The 22,465-nt window shown below is 43.1% G+C and overlaps 1 protein-coding gene and 1 long non-coding RNA gene across 3 annotated transcripts; one reads left to right on the forward strand and one right to left on the reverse strand.

Moving 5' to 3' along the window:
• Nucleotides 1-1,188: 1,188 nt before the first annotated feature.
• Nucleotides 1,189-10,530, reverse strand: LOC127469574 (uncharacterized). Of its 2 annotated transcripts, none has more exons than XR_007904014.1 (4): nt 6,806-10,530; nt 3,562-3,632; nt 2,654-2,706; nt 1,189-2,037 (listed from the first exon to the last, which is right to left on the reverse strand). It is a non-coding gene; the product is annotated as an uncharacterized LOC127469574 (long non-coding RNA). The 2 variants fall into 2 exon arrangements; XR_007904013.1 differs by having other exon boundaries at nt 6,696-8,839.
• Nucleotides 10,531-12,559: 2,029 nt separating this feature from the next.
• On the forward strand, nt 12,560-15,678 carry SOCS2 (suppressor of cytokine signaling 2). The gene is made up of 2 exons (XM_051784080.1): nt 12,560-13,201; nt 14,157-15,678. The coding sequence occupies exons 1-2, from the start codon at nt 13,057-13,059 to the stop codon at nt 14,603-14,605; spliced, it is 594 nt and encodes a 197-aa protein (XP_051640040.1). The 5' UTR covers nt 12,560-13,056; the 3' UTR covers nt 14,606-15,678.
• Nucleotides 15,679-22,465: the final 6,787 nt, after the last annotated feature.

Below are 22,465 nucleotides of genomic sequence, written 5' to 3' on the forward strand. Positions count from 1 at the left end.
AAAAAGAGAAATTCTGGAAGAGCTGTTTTTTAGCATCTTTTCTGCTAGAACTAATAAAATTCTAATCAGGTAAGTACCACAAAAAAATTCAATGAACAGTGAAAAGTGATTGTTGAATTAGGCTACTGCATTAAGCTATTACCAGGTAGAATAACATTTAACCTAAGTAAAAGATTAAACTATTAAAGCAGGATACTGTACAAACATGTATTTCCTACTCACTAATGGTAACAAAACAGAGCTTAACAGTTTCAAGCAAAGATCAGTGTTTCTTAAACACTGCTAGTCATTAGCACTAAGTTTTCTAAACACTGCTAAAGTTTCTTAAACACTGCAAGTTTCTCATTCAAATATGTTTTATTTGTTTAAACAAATAATAAGCCAAGTAGCATTTTTCTGAAGTTAACATCAGCAGGAGTTACACTGCATCAGAACTGTGCTGCAGTAGTGATCCTCACCATCTGCTTTAGTTAAGACATTAAGACACACTGACGATTTCAATTGAATAATTGAGGAAAAAAATTTTCCTTGACCCCTAGTTAATTAACATTTGGTTGGTATAAGTAGCATAAGGCTTCATATCCTTCTTTTTAAATTTATTTTCTAATTTTTAATCCTGACTGGTTTCAGTATGGGTTCACTTGTTATTTTCCAAGAATAGATGTTTATAGAACTCCCTTTCCCGCATGCTATTTTTCATACAGTTAAAATCCTGGCATTGGTGATGGGGAAACTGAGGTTGGCAGTGAGTTCCACAAAATTTAGAATTTTAAGAAATAGGATTTCCTATCCAGAGTAGAAGACCAGTGCAAGCAAAATTCATGGGGAGTTTACCATAAGCAGAGGTTAGAAAAATGGCAGAGAAACTCCCTTTCTAGAGCATATATTTGTACCAAATCTACTAAAATAAACATGCTGTATCTTGGCTGCATGGGTTATAATTCATGGACTTTATGTGGCCATATTTGTTGAAGAAAGATTTGAAGTGAGCCCAAAGAGGCCACTGGTAAGGCACACAATGGCCTGTGAAGAGAAGAGTGGTTAGTACCTACACAGTGCTTAGCCAGTCCTTGTCCAGTGCAAGGACAAAAGCTTGAATTGCTGGAACTTGGTCAGTGTTTTGTTTCAATATGACCAAGATTTTAAGTCATGACTTTGTGGAAATGACACAGGAAATACAGTGATGCCTTTATCCTGCAGCCAAAACGCCTGTCTGTGCTTTACCATGCCACGGTGGCTCCAGCAGCAGGCAGATGCTTGGGATCCTCTAAGCTCGTCCTTACTGTGGCAGGCTGGGGAGCAAGCTCAAGCCCCAGCTGCTGCTCCCCACAACTCTTCATTACCTCCCCATGTTCCACCAAGCCCTCTTTCAAGCAATGGCTGCCCACTGCTGCAGGGAGAGTCTGCATCAAGCACTGCTCCTGATATCACATCTTGTTTGACTTCATGCTGCCTGCTCTTCTAAACTGCTCGAGCTGTGCACCCTCAAACGTGACCACACGCCAAAACATATAACACACCCCCTCACTCTCATGCTAGGAAAGCACCCTTCTCACAGCCTGTAATACAGTGTCACGTAATTTCAGATACTTCAAATTATCTAAAAAGATAACACAAAAAAACCCAGAATGGCAAGTTGGATCTATAGGGGCACCAGAAAGAGTCCAAGGAGGACTGCTTGATGTGAATGTGGGAGTATGCTCAAGAGGGAACTAGCCCCAGCTAATGTGAATATAAGCCATATATGTGCCCCTTATATTCCCAATATAAGTCTTTCTTAACATCAGGGACTTTTTTTTTTATTATTAATTAGAAATACAAGTATGCCCTCTGAAATCAGGTTGTGTGAACCCACAGCATTTCTGCAGATTACCTGAGCTTAGACTGCCTTTGTTCAGAGTACCAGGTGTGAATGAGTCTAGCACAGGCTTATACAGACACACAAAACCAGCAACTCCACGCATAATTACTGTTCTCTAAACAACCTGAGTCGTGAAGATTCTCCAGTCCAGTTTGCAGATCCCCCTGTTGAGACTCCTGTAAAATTAAAAGGATTTTTCTTCTGAATAAAAAAATATACAGAGAAGAAAGTGCATTTCTGTAACTTCAAACAAAATCTGGATTCAAGAGCAAGCATCTTCTTACACAGTCCATGTTGGAGTAAATGAACCATACCAAAGGTCAGTAAATGTCAATGTTCTGTAATTTTCAGCCTTCAGAGGATCAAAGAAATCTAAAGAAGTGGTTCAAGTTGAGACATTTGGCAAAATAATGAGGTGGAAAGCTTTCAAAGTTTTCTGGAGAAAAAACCCTACAGTAATTGGACATAATTCTTAAAATCTTCATTTGGGCATTACTAAATAAAAATGCTGGTTCCTTTTCTGAGCTAATGAAATGTCAACAAAAGAAAATCGTGGTATAAAAACCAAAGAGCTGGTTTTCAGTTATTTTCAGGACATAAGAGGTTTGTTTATTCAAAAATCTGTGACACTAGCAAATAAGCTGTTCACTTTAAACAGTTTGACAGGTTGTTTTGGTTTTTGTTTGGTTTGGGTTTTTTTTCATTTTCAGCTGTATTGTACAATAAATTAAGTTTGCTAGAAATACACTACCAGTTCAGCACAGATTTTTTTTAAACAATTAATCTCCTTACCTGGCATACTTTTGTTGCCTTAGAGCAGCCCAAGGAACTGATCTTGAAAATGCCTAAGGAGATTAAAAGATAAGCTTCAGTCGATTGTTGAAGGATAACTTAGAACCCTAACTGATCAGTCATTTAGGGAATTTCATTGTTGTTGCTTCACCTCTTCAATCAGCCAGTCCAAAGGGATCTCATTAACATCTCCCTAGCACCTCTAAGTGGGAATTTTGACTAGATTGTCACAGCTTCCAGAAATAATCTATTTTTAAGTGCTAAGTATATAAATGCAAATTGAGTGGAAACAGCTGTTATTTACATTCTGTGGACACGTGATTTCAGTCCCCGATGCACAGGGGAAGAAAAAAAGCGACTGAAAGACTGAAATGCCATTAAAGAAAATGGAAAAATAGGGATCTAATAAAAATACATGCAATGGACCATACTGTCAGGTGGCATAAACTGGTAAAGCTTTACAGGTTTGCCACCACAACATTATATAGCCCACCTGCCAGGAGGATGTGAAGAGCTCCATGTATTTCTTGGAGAAAGCGGGGGGAGGAGTTGAAAGAATGAATACACTGAAACAAAAGCATATGAACAAATTCACGTTTCAGCCTTTTATGCAGTGGCTAACAGAGAACCAGGCTGTTTTCAGAAACAGTCTCACAGAACAAAGCCCCCATTCACAACAAGATTTTGCTATGGACTTATGTTAGTTTGAGATTATGTTCCGGAAAAATTACAAAAGCTTCTGAAAAATGTAAGGAGCATATTCTAGACCAGTGTGCCTGAAAGTAGAGGGCTGCGCTGGAGAGAAAAGGAACCATAGTGTGAAATTTCCCCCTTTCAATGAACCCACTTTTTATGAGCCTGGCAGAGGCCCTCCTGCGTGTCCTCTCTACATGGCCCCCTTCAGTTACCTGGAGCAGGTCCCTGCTGTCATGTGTTCCACCGGAAAGCTCAGGCTCCCTCCTGCCACGCCTGCTTCTATCTGTAACATCACCAACAACCACTTAGAGTAGAAAGAAGTAACAGACTGTCCTCAGAAAAGGTTAGGCATGTTAAAAAACGTACACAAAACACGGCTGCTAATTTCATTTGGACCAAACCCACTCAGTCAAATCAGCAAGAAGAATGTGGGCTGGAGAATTAAAAGTGGGATTTTTTTGCTAGGATTTTTTTCCTTATAGGAGGAAAGGAGTTGACATACTCAGCACAGTTAAAGCTCAAGCACCACAGAAACGTTGATTCTTAAGTGCCTGTTGAGTGATTCCCTCCAAGATTAGTTCTGTTTGACTTAGGATTGCTTTGTGCCTGCCAGCACACAAAACCTGTCATAACACAGGGAAAGGTGGAACAGAAATTTCATTCTCGTTCCATTTCAGATACACTCTTGCCTGCTGTTCTGTCCTACGCAAACAATACATCCAATGTCTAAATGCATCCTTTAGTTCCTTCCCAGAATAAAGACTGATCTACAGCAGCAGGTTTTGCAGCTTCCTTCCATCTAGCATTATGTGGCATGAAATGCTGGGGAAAAAGTCTACTGTGCCTCAGGCATCTTTCTGGATCAAATTTATTCGCAGAGGGATAATTTATCAGAGAATTGAGCTCTGAAGAGACCACTAAACACAATGTTAAAATTTTGAAATACAGGGCAATGGCACTGAAAGTCAGAAAACATGTCTCGCCCAAGCTCACACTTTATAAAAGGCTTTGAATATTTTGTAATAATTATGGATATTATTTCCCCTCCTCTGTTAATTTATAAAGACAGAGAGATAATAACAAACTTCAGCAAATCTGAGTTTGGTTACACCGAGCCATCTGTTAATTCTGGTATATGGCAGTAGAGGGCATCTAAGGACTTCAAGTCACATATGGTAAGGGATTAAAATCAGATGGCTGAAGGAGTTAGTTCGTTCACCCCACCCTGTGACATCTTGCCACCTCACAACCAAACAGCTCTCGAAGCTGCTCCTGAACGATGGTAATTTTGAGCCATGCTGAAACTGGAGTTGATCTTAACAACCAGACTGAAAGCTGAAGTTGTTTAGGAGGAGATGCAGGAGTTAATGTTTCTTCCCTGCTGGAAGCAGTGGTCTGTCAGAGCCACAGGAAGGATGGCTTCAGACACAGTACAGGGGGAGATAGTAACTGCCTCAAGCAGTCTATCCAATTTTATCTACTACTGTTTGAGCTTTAATTTCCACATACCTGGCAAAACTGCTTACAGGAGCAGCAAGCAATTCTGGGAATGAAAGGCCGTACCAAGAGAAGGCAAGCTGTGGACCAATGCTCTTTACTTAACCAGAAAGAGTAGACCTATGTCTACTTCCTCTGCTGAGCCTAAAAAATGCCAATCTGTCTATCTGGCCTGTGCTTCAGTTTATGTCCTCCCAACACGCTAATCAGTTATAGAACAATGCTTCGAGTCATCCTAACAAAAATCAAGCACGAATCCTGACAAATATAGAGAAGGTAGGTAGTTGGCAGCTAGCACTGTGTTCTCGTCATCTGTCCAGGTTTGTATGACATTCCACATCCAGCCTCTCTCTGTACTGAAGCAGGGAAAGCAGCCATGCCTATCTTGAGCCAAAAGAAGCCAACATGTCAGAGGCAGGTTAAGGTCATTACCTGACATTAGCACTTAATGCACTAATTTGAAAAATGTATTTGAGCCCAGCAGCATATTCACGTACCATGGGCAACATATTTTCAATTAACTATAAGAAGTTTAAAATTATATAAACATATTAGTAAATGTTGATTAGCCTGTTATTCAAACTTCTAATACAGCAACACAGCAGGCCTTATGCTGAAGTCTATTATAGCCTTAACCTGAAATTTAAAAGTGGCTCATGCCCAGGAAAAGGTTCTACAACTCATTTAATGATCCACAGCACTCCTGAAATTATATTCATTTGTCTGCTCTCCATGGCAGCACTTTCAATCATAAACACTTAATTGCGGGAATTCATCCACAAGGCCAAATAGTTCTGTGTGAATTAAACCATCTTTAATATAAGAATTAGAACAGTGATTTTAAAATAATCTTTTTCTGGTGGGAGGCCATTTATTGACAGACATATAACCCAATTTCTTCTTCATCTTTATTTTCCTTTGTGCTCAAGTATCTCCCCTTTAGAGATAGCCACTTCATCACCTGTTTTGGTTTTCCCTATTAGTTTCGGAACTGACACTTTGCCAACAAAGGAACTTTAATTGCTTAAGGATTGGCCGAGCACAGCAGAGCTGCCTTCATGCCGTCTGTCAGGAAAACTTTTTTCACAGACATTACTTGCTTTCTTTTACTTTGGGAAGTAGGACTTGCAACTGGCAAGAAAACAGCTCAAGCCTCCTCAATCTTAAAAGGCTTGTTTTTTCTGGCAGCATCTAGAACAAGAATGCAAGATTTCACAGTGCTTTCAGCTGTGCTATCTCTAGGATTTTTCTAAAACAAAGAGTGTATGTTTCTTTAAAAATCCAGAACTTCAAAGAGCGTGTTTCTGAACGTGTGTAGGTATAGATGTATGTGTATATATACACCTATATGCTCTTTCTCAGCCAAAAGGACAAGGTAAATAAATATTACAGTCACAGCATCTTATACTATAATCTGAATATGAAAATCCATAGCATATATTCTCCTAGTAGTTGTTTGAAATGAGTGTACCAAAATGGTCCTTTCTAGCAGTCTTTTTTCTACTTTTTTTCTACTTACAGCTTATCCTTCAGTAACTGTCAGCAATATTTAGCTAGTGTTAGTCAGAGTGAAATTGGATAATTCACAAAATAACAAAGTAATAGACCAGAATTCTGCTGTTTATAAAGAAGCCTAACACAATATAAAGTGAAAAATGCTGTGTAAATTATCTTTTTTTTTTACTTAGTACCCTGTGTCACCACATTCTACTTTTCCTTTAGGAGTCCATCCAAATTACTTTCAGTTATTTTGGTTTTACTTAAAATTGTAAATAGCAGAGAAACTAAGAAAGCACTACATTTAATTATTTTCATTGAAGATCCTAAGTGTGTCTAGATAACCTCTTACTGCAGTTGAGGCCTTTAGTTTTAAACAGTAGACAGCACATGATGAGGTGAGAGCTGGACTTAAATGCCACCTTTTTCTGGTCAGTTCCATGCTTGTCGCTGGTTATTTACCTATCCACTGAACCAAAGGAAATGATCCTTTGTTATCTCAATGGTCTCTGAAAGAAAAGAATCTGGATGTTATTTCAAAGTACTACTCTCGTAGTGCCCTCTCTTGATGGTTTGCTTTAAAATTAAAAGTGCTGATTTTCTTTTAGAGCACCCCTGATTCATAGAAATTATTCACTGAATTTTTTGTTATTCTCCTTTACCAAACGCATATTCTCAAGAAAGACAAAGCATTCACATCTGAAGAGATAAAAATGACAGTAAATAAGGTGGCAGCTGGTAAGTAGTAAAATTATCTGGTATAAATCATAATTTATTTCATCAAAACATTCTATTCCTCAGAAAGCTGGAAAGAGCAGGGTGATCCCATTTAGGAAAACACTTGCTTTCCCTATGCTTTATTTATTATGTTTTAGGAACTCTTGGTGAAAGAGGCAAACCGTCCTCCTGACTGCTAAGTGAGAAATTCTCTAAGTTCACATTGCAGACCTTGTTTGTGCTGTAGAGCTATAGTTAACCCATTCCAATTTGCTTGAACTAAAGGCTCAATATTCATATTTCTCTGCTCGAGAACCAGACTGCAATCCAGAGAGGGAGGAACAGTGGCAGTTGTACACCGTTATTTAGATCAGTTCAGGTAAACAGTTGTCAAAATATGGTCAATAAGAAGAGGTGTGTCATATGCCATAGCTGGCCTTTACCTAAAGGGGATTTTTTCCTGACCAAATGGTATGTCATAGATAATGGATATTCTGTGCTGCAACTTTGGGAAGTAAAGATGCAGACAGCAAGCAAAGGCCCCTTGTATTCCTCCAAGTAGCTAGATAAATCTAGCTTAATAAATCAGTAAGTCTTTTCAGCATATCAGAGCAAATTCAGCAAAATCAGCTGGGTCAAAAACACATTGCCCCCTCCTCTGCTTATATCATATTATATAAATAAATCAGCATGCTAGCTCTCCAGTAAACTTGGCATACTTCTCAGGAACAAAGTGAAAATAATTTCTAGCAACAGGCACTTTACAGGACTGTAAAAATGTTTTTGCCTCCTTCCTTGATCATGAAAGGGATTTTTGCCTAAAGGAAAAATAAAAAGTAAATTCACTCATCCCTCCCTGTCTTGGGCACATATGTTTGAAATCAAGTCAGGAACAATATATTCTTCTGATGATTTTCAAGAATTCTTAATGTTCATGTTTTCACTACTAATGTAAAACTCGATTAAATATATCTACAATCTGGATGATATACATTGAGAATCAAAATGTTCAGGAACAGTAGAAAGGATCTGGGGGAAAAAAAATAGACATTGCTTAACTTTGTGCCTTTCATCCCCAGTAAGGTGATATGCCTCTAAAATTGACTCAGAAGCATTCATAACTGTATATGTACAGGCAATGTTTGTCCTAGAATTGCTACCCCAAAACACACAGATTAAAAATAAATAAAGCATTGGGTTTGAATTGTACTTAAAAATTCTAAATCCCCATTTGTATATAGTTTTCGTATTTGTGACTGTTTAGAAGAATTACTGTTTGTTATATGGCAAAGTAAAAAAAACTTATTTTGTTTACATGAAGGGAAGCTAGGTTTTCAGAATCTGCTTTTTTTTTCTCCATTTCACATCTTTCTCCTACTCCATTAGAATTTTTACACAGTAAAACATTTAAGGCAGACCAAGCCTGTATTAAACGTTCCAATGCCAAAGAAGCTCAAAAGTAGCTTTAAGTAGTTTCATGCACTACATATGGCCCAGAGTCCCAAAAGTAATTTAATTTAGTCACTTTTTCTTACCCTTAAAGCTATTTTTTTTTCTTCTCTGTGACTGTATGGAAGACTCACATAGATAGAAGAGAAAAACAGCAACTAACATTGTTGAGAGAAACAGTGAAATTCAAACATACTTCAAGGAGCCCATAGCACTTATGGAAGTCTCAAGCCAGAGAATAAAGGTAACTGTGAACCAGAGTACTCTTATGAGGTGCCAATATTGTCATTTAAAGATTGACTTGCAGTTTTTAAGTTTGAATTTCATTACCCTTGTAAATTTATAAGATATTTAGTGCTGTTTTTAAAAGACAGTAAATTCTCTAGAAAAAAAAAATTAACAGAACTCTGTTTAGGAAAGATCCTGCTGATATACTGCCTATTTAATTTTTATGCTACCTTTTTCATAACAATATCCTAAGTTTTAAGCAACAAATATTTATTACATTCTTCTGTTCTTGTTTCTCATTCACCACATAAATCATGGTCTTCCTCTCTCTACCTTTATAGCAGCCAGCTGTGGTTTTAGAAACAAATTATTATGACTTCAAGTGATGAATAAACAGCAGAAGCAAAGGAAGTCTTGAGATACTATCCACATACAAATTCCATTAATAACATAACATAGGGAAAGAGAACTACAGCAAAGCTGTAAAAAAGCAGCTTTGCACCTAGGCAAGATGCATTCCATTTCTCCAAGATGCATTAGTGAACTTTAAATAAATAGCCCTAATTTGAACACTATGATATCAAAATAACACATTTTTGAGCAAAAGCTCTGTGCCTGCATATATGGAATTATTCTAGTAATAAAACTAGATCTGTATTATTTTTTTATTGTTCTCGTGAAAATAGCAAAGCCAGTGCCATTCTGGAAAAATTAATATAAGTTTTATGCAAGATCTCACATCACCGGTAGCTGAACTGTCAACTAAATTTCAAGGAGTACAAATGTATTCTCTCCCCTCTTCACATCTATCCAACAAAAAGTTAGTGGGGATTCTGCAAGAGTCACTGGAGGCTGGATCTGAGGCTATCTGAATTGCACGGACAAAAACAGGAACAAGAATGACCTTCAGGACCTAAATTGTTTTAAACCATTTCTGAGAATGCTTAAGAAAGACCGTGTTTGTTCCTCAGACCTCATTTTAAATCTGTGCTGCTGCCAGTGATTAAAACCACCTTTTTCATAAACTGAATAAATTAAATTCAAAAGCACCGAGGCATGACAAAAAGGTGAAAGTATACTGACCAATATTTCACTTAACAAAGTAGATTTTTTTTCTCAGATGAATCTGCTTAATTACTAAATACAGCACTTAATTTTTAAGATAACTATTAACTCTCTTATTCCCTGATGCTTAAGAATTATAAGCAATAACTGTTACAAAGTCCTTCAGGAACTGGTTTTTTTTATTATTATTGTTATTATTTTAAAGAAACGTCGAATTACAGGCGTTACTGGGGAGTACGACCCAAGGCAGCGTGTCCCTATGGGAGTTTTCTCCGTGCAGAGGAGGTGCCCGCTCTCTCAGCCAGACAGTCCAGCCTAATACATATTCATTTACCACTCTGATAACAAAGACTCCCTCCCCCCTCCCGGCCTGATTTTTAAGGAGATTATTTTGTACTTTTTTTTCCCCCCGAGGGTTTCAAAAAGACATCCCTTAATACTTCTTCCGTCAATTCGCGCTCCCAAACACCGCCGTGCAATTTGCAGGGAGCCCTGACCTGCAGATAAGGGCAGGGGTGAAACTATTACGGCTACTTTTCCTTTGTTTTCCCTCTTTTTTTTTCCATTTTTTTTCTGTCTGTCTTTCTAAAGTTGGCTCGGGGCCGCCCGGGCAGCGACAGAAGGTGGCTGGTTACTGAGCAGCACCCGCGGCGCAATCAATCATCTTTACGCCGAAAAACAGCTTCGCGGTTATTAAAAATAATAATAATAATAATTAAACAAAAAAAAGAATCGGGGCGGGGGTGTGTGGGGGGAGAAGATCGGCGCGCGCATCGGCGAGCAATGGCTGTTTGTAGCAACGAGGTATTTAGCGCCGGAGGGTGAAGGGGGGTGGAGACCAGGGTGGGGTGTCCCAGGAGCTTCGGCCGCCGCAAGTCCCTGGCACGGAGCTCCTGGCATCAGCCCCTGACGCGCTGCCGGCCCTGAGGGCGGGCCCCGCCGCCGCGCTCAGGTGCCCACGGCTGCCGGCGCCGGGCAGGCCGGGCACCCCTCGCCCCGCCGTCCCGGCCGGGGGGGCCGCGCTCAGCTCCCGCCCGGTTACCTCAGGGGGTCCCGCCGTGCCCGGCCCCGCCGGCCCGGTCCCCCCGCGGCCCCGGGCACTGACCTGCGCGTCGCCCGCGGCCCCGCGGGCGGAGGAGGAGGCGGGGGGGCCGCGGGGCAGCATTCGGCGACCGCTGCCCCGGCGTGACAGGGGCGGCGGCTCGGTGCGTCGGCCCTGGCTGGCCGCGATCGCGGCGGAGGCGCCGGAGCGGGTTCTGTCACATGATGCGGTTCCTGGAAAGTTCCTGGAAAGCAGCCTTTGTATGTAACCATCCCGGGAGGGGGGAGCGGCGGGGGCAGGATGCCCTCGCCTCGCAATCAAAGGCGAGCAGACCGCCCGCGCCGGGAAGAGGGGGGGAGCGGAGGGTGTTGTTTCCCCAGAAGCACCATCCTTCTCCGGCAGCCTCTGTTCACCCCAGCACAGCCTCAACGCTTCTCCCCGGCGGCGAGTGCTCTGTCCCTGCGGCCCCGCAACGCCGCCGGGAGCCAGAACAACCTGACCACCCCATCTCCAGGCGGTGGCAGCGGCGGCCCCAGCCCCGTCCCGCCGAACCCGGGTGAGTCCGCTCGCCCCCCTCCGCTCGATGAGCTGTCGCGCTTCGAGAGCGGGCAGCCCGCCTCCCCGCTACCGGGACGGCGCTGCCGACTGGTGGGATGGGGCTCCCCCGCAGCCGACGGCAGGCTGCTCCGGCGCTCCTCGCCCCGGCCGGGGGATGCCCCTCTGCAGCCATCCCCCACCGCCTCGCAAGCCTTCCGTCCCCATCGAACTCCCGCGAGCGGCGGCGCTTCGCGGCCAGGCTCTCTCGAGCTTCCCTTTCACAAGAGGTCGCGCCCGGACACCGCCGGCAGGGCTGCTCCCACCTGTGCTCGGCGGCCCCGCGCTCGCAGCCGCTCCGGTGACAGGCGCACCTGCGCCCCGTCCCCGAGCCGGCAGCGGGAGCTTCTAAGCGCAGCGGAAGAAGGGGATGGGCTTTGCCAGGGGATTGCTGCTAGTGCATATGTTAAGATAGAAACCCGGCAGAGCAGCCTATTAGTTGCCACTATAGTTCAATTTGGAAAAGTTTCTGAGCTCCGCCATGGAACTTGTTACGGAAGGAACCACCTCGGCATAATGCCTCACCTGGTGGCTGCTGCGCACCCGGAGGCAGAGACTCTGCCCGGTTCGCAAGCACCAGCAACGGGTCCAGGTCTTTATGGGTCTCCCTCCACCCCAGCTAAGCCGGCTAGGCTCCCCCTCACTGGTGCTGCCCGGCTTTGTATTGCTCCTGACGTGACGGTGCTCCTAGTAGAGGAGAGGCTCTTTTTGTCCCTCCCGTTCGCTTCAGCCGAGCGGAGAGATTTTTTTTTTCCTAATATCACATTTAATAGAGCGGGAAAAGCACATTTCCTGCTCCTGCTAATTATATCGCACCCTCCACCATGCTGCCCCTTCCCGTTCCCAGCGGCCAGCGAGCCCCCGGAGCCGGCGTTGCCCGCGCACCCGCTCCGCAGTTTCTCGGACAGGCAGCTGCCCGAGAGAAGCTCTCCCACCCCGGGAGCACGGCCCAGGCCGGGCTCCCGTTCCTGGAGGTACGAGTTGGCGTATGATCTTACTGAAAAGCACTACCGTACCGTTCCTACGCACCGCAGCGTGCAAGCCGGGCAGGGCCGGGGCTGGTACTGCCCCACTCCGTTGGTTACCCCTCCTCACTCATACCTTTACGTGCTCGGCTCTCCCCTACGACCTCCTCCCTCCCCAAACGCCCCCGCCTCGGTGCTGCCGGCCAGGTTCGCCTGCCCCGGCGGAGGCGGCGGCGCATCAGCAGGTTTGCCCTTGCAATAAAGCGAGACCACCTTCGCGGGCCGCCGCCTCCGCCGCGTGCCCGGCGGAGGGGAGCCGAGGACAGGCCGTGTGCTGGGGGGAGGAGATGTCCCTCCCCCGCTCCGCCGCGAGGTGATCTCTCGCCTCGGGTTCCTCCTCTGGATGCTGGGAAGTTCCGAAGCGGGATCGCCAGAAACACACGGGCTGCGAGAGGGAGCGCCTCTCGCGGGGCTCGTCGCTAACCACGCTGTCTCTCTGCTCGCAGGCGGCGCCCGGGCTGGGGACCGGGACCATGTACCCGGCACGGCGCTGAACCCCGCGGCGGCGGCGGCGAAGCGGAGCCCTCCCCCGCCGGCAGCCCCCGACCTGCGTGCGAGCGGGGCCGCGCCCGCCGCCGCCGCCGCCGCCGCCCATGACCCTGCGCTCCGCCGAGTCCCTGGAGAGCGCGGAGAGCTCCCAGGAGCGCTGGGGGCACCGCGAGGCGGCGGCGCCCGTTGCCGAGGAGTCCCGTGAGGCGGCGCAGCTGGCCGCGGCTATGGAGGAGCTGCGGCGGGCAGGTAAGCCCGGGCGGCCGGGAAGGGGAAAGCGCCCGGGGCGGCGGCGCTCGCCAAGGCTCCCGGCTCCCCGCCGTCCGCCGCGCCGCGGTCTCGGGGGAGGCGGGGAGCCTCGCCGGGCCGAGAGGGGAAGTGGGCGGCGGGGCGACGCTTGCCCATCGCCGCCCGGTGCTGCGGGGTCGCGCTCCCGCGGCGGAGAGGGGCGGCGGCGGCTCCGACCTTCCGCGGGCTGCGGCGACCGGCCGAAGCGAAAGCTCCGGCAGCGCCGCGCCCCGGCGGCAGCCCAGGATCGGCGGCCGAGAGAGGGCCGGGCTCTGCCGCCGGCCGGGGCGGCCGCGGCGCCGCATCCCCTCGGCCCCGCGTACCTGCGCTCCGCTCGCCGGCGTGGCGGCGGCTCACCCGGCCCCGCAAGACGCGGGGCTTGGCGGCGGGCGGCTGGAAGGGCTTTTTGTGTCCATCGCCGCCTCGCCAGGACCGCAGCCGCCCCGCCGGAGTTGTTTTCTTACCCCTCTCTGTTTCCGATCGCTACACAAAGCTCATTTTAACAGCAGCCTGCCCGGAGTTGCTGGGCTCTCTGCGGGCTGCTAGCCTGTGCCGTGCGGACGCCGCGCCGGCCCCGGCGGGAGCGCAGCGGGGAGCCGCGGGACGCGTCCCTGCTGCCTCGGGGGCGGCCCGCCGGATCCGCGGCTCCCGTGTCTGCCTCGCAGGACGCTGCGGGAAAGTTTGTGCCTGTGTATGCATAGATATGAAAATAAAGGGTGACCTGAACGACTCTGTCAGAACGAGACGCATTGTAAAGCAAATGGATTTAAATAGCAAATAAAAATTTTATTGTGCCTGCAGGACTTTAGCTTTCAAACAACAAAGGAAATGGGTGACTACAAGTATATCAGCTAAAGAGCAACTTTTTAAACAAACAGGAATAAACAAATCCCTTTTTTTTCTCACTTTTTAACAGGATGGTACTGGGGCAACATGACTGTTGCTGAAGCCAAAGAGAGATTACAGGATGCCCCCGAAGGAACCTTTTTGGTTAGGGATAGTTCACATTCAGAGTATCTACTGACTATTTCAGTAAAAACATCAGCGGGACCGACCAATCTACGTATAGAATATCAAGATGGCAAGTTTAGACTGGATTCTATCACTTGTGTCAGATCTAGACTTAAACAGTTCAACAGCGTTGTGCATTTGATTGAGTACTATGTTCTTATGTGCAAGGACAGAACTGAAACACCTTCAAATGGAACAGTTCATCTTTACTTGAACAAACCCCTCTATACGTCCGCTCCGTCTCTGCAACACCGCTGCAGAATAGCTATAAACAAGAGTACAAATCAGATCTGGGAGCTGCCATTACCAACAAGACTAAAAGAGTACTTGAAAGAGTATCAATACCAGGTATAAATATATTTTCTAAATGCCTCTAACATAGAGTAACTTTTGAATGCAATTCTTAAAATCAGCCAAAGAACTGAGTAACTACTTGTACAACTCCACATGGAATTCACTATCAAAACAGTGGCAGTTCTGGGGAAAAGGTTTTTATTTCAGATGCCACAAAGGGAGACTTTATGTAGGATAATCCCAACTTGCATCCTTGAGGGTTCAACAAGGTGGCATGCTATTCTTGCAAGGAGAGAGAAGTCAGGAATCTATCCAGATTGTGTTGCTTTGTCAATGGCATAAAATGCTGCACTAACTATCCAATGCTTACTGAAGCAGTGGGACTGGGAGAGACTGCAGAAGTGGTCAGAGACGTATGAGAGTTCACAAGTATCTCACTTGTCTGATTCCAAGATTAATTTGGTGCTGGTGTTCATATAATCCTAAAAGCTTAACTAGATCACACTGTGATAATCTTGCTGAAGTTATGCAACTAATCAAATCCAGTCAGAAAATGATCATGTATTCAGTTTTATTGAACTATTCTCTTGCTTTTCTGCAAGCAAAGGATACTGTAAGTAATCAGTTTAAAACATTGTTTTTCAAAGTTCTCTAAAGGCTGACCTTAAGAAGAAATGCCACATCTTTCACAGGAACCCAGTATGTTGCTGATTATACCAGATTGGTATCCCAGAATCCTTAACATGTTAACATCTTCACAGTGGTGATATATCCATGTTATTACTATTAAGCCTTTTTTGGTTGAGGCTTTAAGACTGTAGGCTGCAGACTTGCAGTTGCTCAGTTCCAATGTCAAAACATGGATATCAGCAGTTACAGCTGTCTTTCTACAGTGTAGAATGTTTTCTTCAGCTTGTTTCCCAAAATATGGGGAAATAGGATTTGGGTTTTGTTTGTTTGTTTTGTTTGTTTGTTTGTTTGTTTGTTTTGAGGTGGTTGGGTTTCTTCTTTCCTTTTTTTTTTTACTTCTAATTCACCATTGTAGCTATCAGACTATTACTCAATAAAGTAAATCAAATTGCACAACAATCTCCCAATTTTTGTATGTATCGATTTGCTATTATTGAGGAAACAGGGCTCTTATGAACCTATATAATTTTCCCAGTTAATACTCAGATAAATGCACATGTATCAGTGAGGATGAATACTCCTGCTTTGCCTTTGTGGTATAGCTGGATTACGTTCAGATTAGTGGCTTAGAGGCTGCCAGCTGAATTCCTGTAGTTAAGTATTAGCATAGGACCTTGCTTTTTCTGTTACAGCAGTCTTCCAAATGGGAGGAGGGGACTAAGACCCTCAGTACCCATTCCTCAGATTAAATGTGAAGTATTTAATAGAAGAAATACTCAGGATGAGAATAGCAGGAGAGCAGTAAAGAGAGACAAGGACATAGATTCATCCTCAGTCAACAAATTCATAGGTTTAGCTCTTTCCCTAGCTTATTTGTTAATTAAAGCAAGGACCTGTGCTTGAACAAGGAGGATTGTCAAGATTTGCTATAATCGAGCTCTGCCCAGGCTGAAGTAGAAATAGCATAAAATAATCTTCTTGTTTTCTTTGTGATTTTACTGCTCTGTTGTACCGTTCTCATAAACTTTGGGGCACTGACCAGCTTATTTGTGGCATCTAAATTCCCAGTATTATCCTCTCAATTTTGCAGTAACATGCTGGCAGAAATGAGTAGAAGAGCCATTCAGGAAAACAAGATACCAAGAACCTGAGGCAGATTGGATGGTTCCTTGGTATGCCAGATACTTGATATGTTCTCTCTGTGGAAAAGGCAGCTTTTCTCCTCCTCCATGGATTAAATTTTCTGTCCCCATTTTTAATGCAAGCTTTAGTGTAGAAATGGGGGGAGTTTTCTCCTGAAAAACAAAACAAAAGATTTTGTTATGTAACATTTTCCTCATGTCCTGCCAAAATGTAGTTGGAAATTTTTCACATTACATGGTGACCACCCTTTGGTTCCCATCCCAGAAGACTTGTATTCCAGGTATGTGTTATAATCACACAATTTTTCTCGTCAGCCTTGCTAGGATCTGCCACCCTAGGCTGAGGAGCTTTTCCTGTGAGCAGAGCCTGTGAAAGAACCATATGCCTGGGAACACTTTTCATTCTGAAGAATCTGTTTTCTCACAGTTCTTGTCTAGCTCTACCTTGCAGTGAGAGAGCTGCTATATGGAATAACTTCTGTCACAGTTAGAAACACTCTAATCTGCTGCTATGTTAACCTTCTACTACCGTGCATTTTCAGTCAAGGTGATATGCTTGGAGTCTCAATGATAAACACATAATAATTCCTCCCTGGCTAGCCCCTGGCCTGAGGATTTAAAATCATGAATACCAATGCTGGAGCAAGCAGACTGAGAGGATAAGTGCAATGAGACTGCTATATTGCAAATATAAGAAATAATTTATGGCTTATTGCTGGCAGCCTACTGTAAGCACACACAGGCCAAGTGTACCCCACGGCAGAGCCAAGCTCTGAGGAGCGACATGGGGCAAATGCAGGGAAGCTTGCTGGGTTTCCTGATAGCAGTTCTCCAAAGCACAAGGGCAAATGGTAGGCTGAGGATGAGGAGTGCTAGTAAAGTGAAAGGTGGTGATTCTTGTAAATAATCAAGATTAGTTACTGTCATGTGGAATCAAGTCACCAAACACTAAGCATACTGACTTCATGTCATTTGTATTAATTCCTGTGAGGAAAAGCAGGGTCTGTAGCTGTGGTGTGCTCGAAGCAGTGAACAGTATTTTAAACAGACTGGAGGGGGAACTAGTCCTCTTTGCATGAAAGCACGATTCTTGTCCTCATTAGGATGCCAGTCCTAGGGTTGATGCATTGCACTAGTAAAACTAAACTGCACTATAGCTTGCTGAAAGCTTGGCTTCTTTCTAATGCAGCACAGAGGAAGGACTTGTTCTGGTACAAAAAATCCAAGGATAGCACATGATTGGATTACAGTGGTGCAAAGATCTTGCATGCAGACTTCGTGAATTTTTAGTCATGATCATGTTGTTCAAATATTTTAAAACAGTTTCAGTGCCTTTTTTCTTTTTTTTTCTTTCTTTCTGGATGTTGTGGCTTGTTTGCAGCACTAGCTTTTAAATTGCTGGCTCTTCAGATTCCAAAAATTACTTCTAACTGATATATATCATCTTGAATCCTAGTACAGAGTGTTCAGTGAAGCCAGTTTCACACATTCAATGCCCATGAGTCAACCAAAAATCATGATAAGGACTTTAATCCTAAGCCTTTTTTCTCACCCCCATGTGTTGGTTTAGTTTTTAGTATTTGAGTCTTGAGGTTTCAGATTTTCCAGCTTGTACCTGGAATGTTAGTTGCTGAAAACATCTTTATTTTAATTAAAGGAAAACTGAGAATCCTACAATCCTAAAAGGTGATGCTTAAAATAACCCCAAACAACCAAACCAAACGTAATTGCAAGATGAATGATGAAAATAGAATTGGTGACAGTATTTCATTCAGCACTAAACCTAGCAGAAGTGTGAACTATGGCAGCATTTTAGTTGTATGGGTACTTTCCTGCTGGTAGTGTTATCACCAGAGACAGAAAATGGTTCAAATACAAGATGAATGGGTAGAGTGGAAACGTATCCAAGCAGCTGCACCCAGTAATTTACATTAGAAGTAATTTTATTTTAATCTGATCTCATCTGTATTGTCCTTATTATATTTTATGTAACCCCATTCTAGATAAACAATATATAATTATTAGCAAGAAGGAAAAATTGTTCACTAGAATATGGGGGCAGAGGGCTTTTTTAATATCTTAAAACAATGCAGAACTTACTCTTCACTAGAAATGATGGAGCTTTATAATCTGAGACTCTTAGTAAGTCTCATCACCTTGAGGAAACAGAATCTACATACAGTACAAAGGACAGGGTTCTGTAGTTGCATGAATTCCTGTACCTTAGCCAGCTCCCATGTCTTAGCAAAATGTTCCTGCAGGTAAATTATCTTGCTAAAGATTGTAAAAAACTTTATTTACTTACATGTTCTATTCAAGAGCTTCTTCTTGTATTCCTGATAACAATCCTATGGATTTTTCCTTCGTCTATAAGCTTAGGCTCTAGCGGAAAGTAAGTCGAGTGGTGTCAGGGCTTTGCTCTCCTTAAGCCAAAACACATGATGGAAATGGGAAGAGAGATCTTTAGACAGGGGTAACACGTCTAAGGGTCATTGAAAATAAAGTAAAATAAAATTTCTGCTGACTTCACTGTCATTAAAATGAATCTAAGTGTCATATTTACTGCTAGAGGAAACAATGGCTTAAGGGATTCTAAAAATGGTATTGTTAATTCTCAATCATAAGAAACTTTATCAAAAGGAGGAATTTTATTTAGATAAAACTATAGAAATAAAAGAAACTTTTAGTATCTAAATCAAACAAATTCCAAATAGAATAACCAGAAATTAGTTGAAAGGTCTGAGCTTGTTAGTTCTTTATATACAAAGGAAGTGAATACGACAAGCTACTTTGGTATCTCAGCCTAGCTCCTGAAAACCACTTCTTTATTAGTGTTAAATTCAGCAGGTCTCAGTATTTTGCTAAGCCATTAGCATGACTGAAAATGCCTGGAAACAGCATTCCACTGCAGTCATCATGGTCTGAGCTCGCTTTACAACAAAGTGATTTGCCACAGTAGTGCTGAAATGGAGTGATTTCTACAGGGGGCTGAATATCTCTGAAGGGGGGACCATGAGGCAGAGTTGGTGCTGCCCAAGGCCATGAAGGGCATCAGGTGCTGACCATTGCTGGTCCTTATGTGCTGTCTTAGACAGAGGGCACGCTACAAACTAGGTGAAATACAGCTGCCAGGAAAACAGATGAGGAACTACTCAGCTTGCTAAGGAGGGAATTTCATGTCTGAAAAGGGACTGAAGGGAAAGAACGTGGAAGAGTCAGCAACTTCTGTGAGAGGTGGCACTTCTCACAAGGTGTATCAAATAACTAACCATCAGGATGAGTATGATACTGAAATGTGTTATTAGCAGAGATTAAAGGTCCAGGGGGATAACAAGTATCAGCACAGTTTGAATCCACATATAAACAAAGTCCGTCTAGATAACTGAATTTCAGGAAAAAAAAAAGCTTCTAGCAAAATCAGTCTGTCCTGGTACCAGGGTTACCAAACCAGGGGAGGTATTAACTGTGTTTATTAATCAGGTTATCTACAGGGCTTTGAAGCAGCCAGTGCCTCTGATAAAGTCTACAGAAATGTAAAAACGTATCACCATAATTATGGTGTTTAATCTGCCTGATAAATTGTGAATTTTTTTCTACTTAGATCCTGTTTTAAAAAGGGATTGCACCTGTGTTACATTTTGTTTTCTTCCAGAGCTGAAGCCAGTAACTCTCCAGGAACTGAAATACCAAAATAATACCACTCCTTTCTATGGTATTAAGGAGGAATATAATACCAGAGCAAAAGCTATTTATATTAGCATAGGAGGTGGTTGGGCACTGAAACAGGCTCCCCAGGGAAGTGGTAACAGCACCAAGCCTGACAGAGTTCAAGAAGCATTTGGATGATTATCTCAGGCACATGGTGTGACTCTTGGGGATGATCCTGTGCAGGGTTAAGATTTGGACTCAATGAGCCTTATGGGTCCCTTCCAACTCAGCATATTCTGCGATTCTGTGAAGGCATTTAGTAGGAAAAACTTCAAGCAGATACTATCCAGGAAAAGTTTAGTGCTGAGTGCTGCAAAGAGCAAAATACATTTAAAAAACCCCCCACAAACTCAATGGTTCTGTTTTGATTTTTCTTTCTCTAGCAGGCAGGGTTTATGTAAGTAAATCTTTTTGATTCTGGTCAAATTGTTCCATAATTGAAGTTTCATATTTGAGGTTTGCAATTTGGTGCACTGTTGGTTAACAAATAATAAATGCAGAGGTATGTTAAATGTGGGGAAAGATTCAAAGCTCCACGCAAATTCTTCTTTTGAGATTATTTGGATCAGGCTTGATAACAGGAGTTATATAGAAAATAGTTGTAAATCTGGTAGCTGAAAGCTGTAAAATACCTTTTCAGAACGCTTTGTTACAGTTTAACTGTATCTCTTCAGGTTGCAGCCCTAAAATAGGATCTGTTCAGCTGAGTCCTGTAGCCACACTATGTTTGTCTCGGGGGGGGGGGGTCTCCAGATTTGAGAGATTGCTCCAGACACCTATATTACATGTCATACGTTTGCTTTTTTCTTACCCAGTGTGCTGTTTGATGCATATGCAGAGCAGAATAAGTTGTGGATCAACTGTTACTGTTCAAGGGATTTAATTTGGTCCATTTTCTTTAGGAACAGAAACAAGACTGAGCTGCAATTTTCCATCTGTAAAGTGGGCAGTGGACTCAACATTTTGTAATTTATCAGCATAGGGTGAAAAGTGGCTTATATTTCAATTAACATTAGTAGGAACTTAAGCTGCAATGATGGCAGTATCTTTGGCTGCATTGGTAGAAAGAGAGAAGTAAGTTAAGAAAGTGAGATCCTTGTCTAACTATATTGCAGTGGAAGTGGCATCACAGCTCCTTCGTGAGCTGAAGTGCTTCAGGCGTGTGTTGTCTTCAAGAGAAACTGGCTGTGAGAAGATAACTGTTTTCTAGAAATTCATCTGTTTAACTCCCCTGATGGAGGATGCAGTGCCTACTGCAGGCTGCTTCACTAGCCTGAATGCAGGCAGGTTTCATTTTGAAAGGGAACAAAATAGAGTAAGTGAAATTTTAACTGAAGGGTTTGTCCAGTTCAAATCCTAAAAAAAGGAAGATTACAAAAAGCAATAATTACTCTCCCCCTGAATAAAACCAACCTTCCAGTCTTTTATGTAAAATGCTAGAGAACCATTTCATATGCTGTAATTTGCGAACAAAATAAGTTGGTTTTGTGAAAAGGTTTCAGACTTGAATCTTAAAATCATTTTAGTTATTTGTCAATGTTTGATTTTCAGGCTAATTAGTGAATTTTCTTTGTTCTCACATTGTTAAAATGGTGCTTTACATTTAAAAATAACTTCATAAGTCTGGAATAAATAATAAATAATAAGAGACTTGTAATATTTCATCTGTCTCCTCAAAGCATTTTTAAATTAAAAATAAACAGAGAACTACATTAATTCATGTATTTAAAGAAAATGGACTAAAAATTCTGAGACATACTGAGTCATGTTTGGCAAATATTAATTACAAGTTTTTTATTACAATTCATTGGAGTTTTTTTTCTGGAATGTATGCAAATGTTTTGCATTTGATGCCTGTTTCTTTTTTATAAGTACTTGTCACTCAACTTTTTGCTACAGATTATTTATATCAAAGTAAACAGCATTAAGAATTCACTGCAGTACTGCTAATAAACACTTATTTTTATTATTGAAGCAAATGTAAATGTATAGACGCTACAGGGTCACTTTAAACCTGGTTTAAGATATTTTAAAACTTTCTGTGCTATATTTTACCTACATGCTGGACATGCCTTTTAATAAAATAATACTTTTAAGGAAGTTCATGATGTGTCACCTATTATGTTTTCATTCTTCTCTTTGAACTGCATTTAATTTAAAGCCTTTATTGTTTAAATGAATGGAAATCATGGAGTATCAGAATAATTAAGCAGCAGCCCAGCTGGTCCCCTTCAGTGATGCACTTCAGTCCTGCCCATCATCTTTTCTTAGGAACGATAAGGAATTATTTTTGGAGTAGCAAATGCCACCTGAAGAGCAACACTCCCTCCCAGCCCACCACCTAATGCCCTCAAACCCTGCCAGCACCCAGCACAGCATGCCTAAATTTTGGTCTACAGTTTGGGCAAACTTTCCATACCAAAACTTTCCCTTCCTTGGC

This window comes from Manacus candei, unplaced genomic scaffold (genome assembly GCF_025592945.1).
Source record: "Manacus candei isolate 608988 ecotype Guabito, Panama unplaced genomic scaffold, ASM2559294v1 h1tg000018l, whole genome shotgun sequence".
Lineage (NCBI taxonomy): Eukaryota > Metazoa > Chordata > Aves > Passeriformes > Pipridae > Manacus > Manacus candei.

What these genes read in the sequence shown, in the direction of transcription:
- SOCS2 (XM_051784080.1), top strand. Translation starts at nt 13,057, where the DNA reads ATGACCCTGCGCTCCGCCGAGTCCCTGGAGAGCGCGGAGAGCTCCCAG. An exon ending in GGAGGAGCTGCGGCGGGCAG is followed by an intron (nt 13,202 to 14,156) that starts GTAAGCCCGGGC and finishes ACTTTTTAACAG; the next exon opens with GATGGTACTGGGGCAACATG.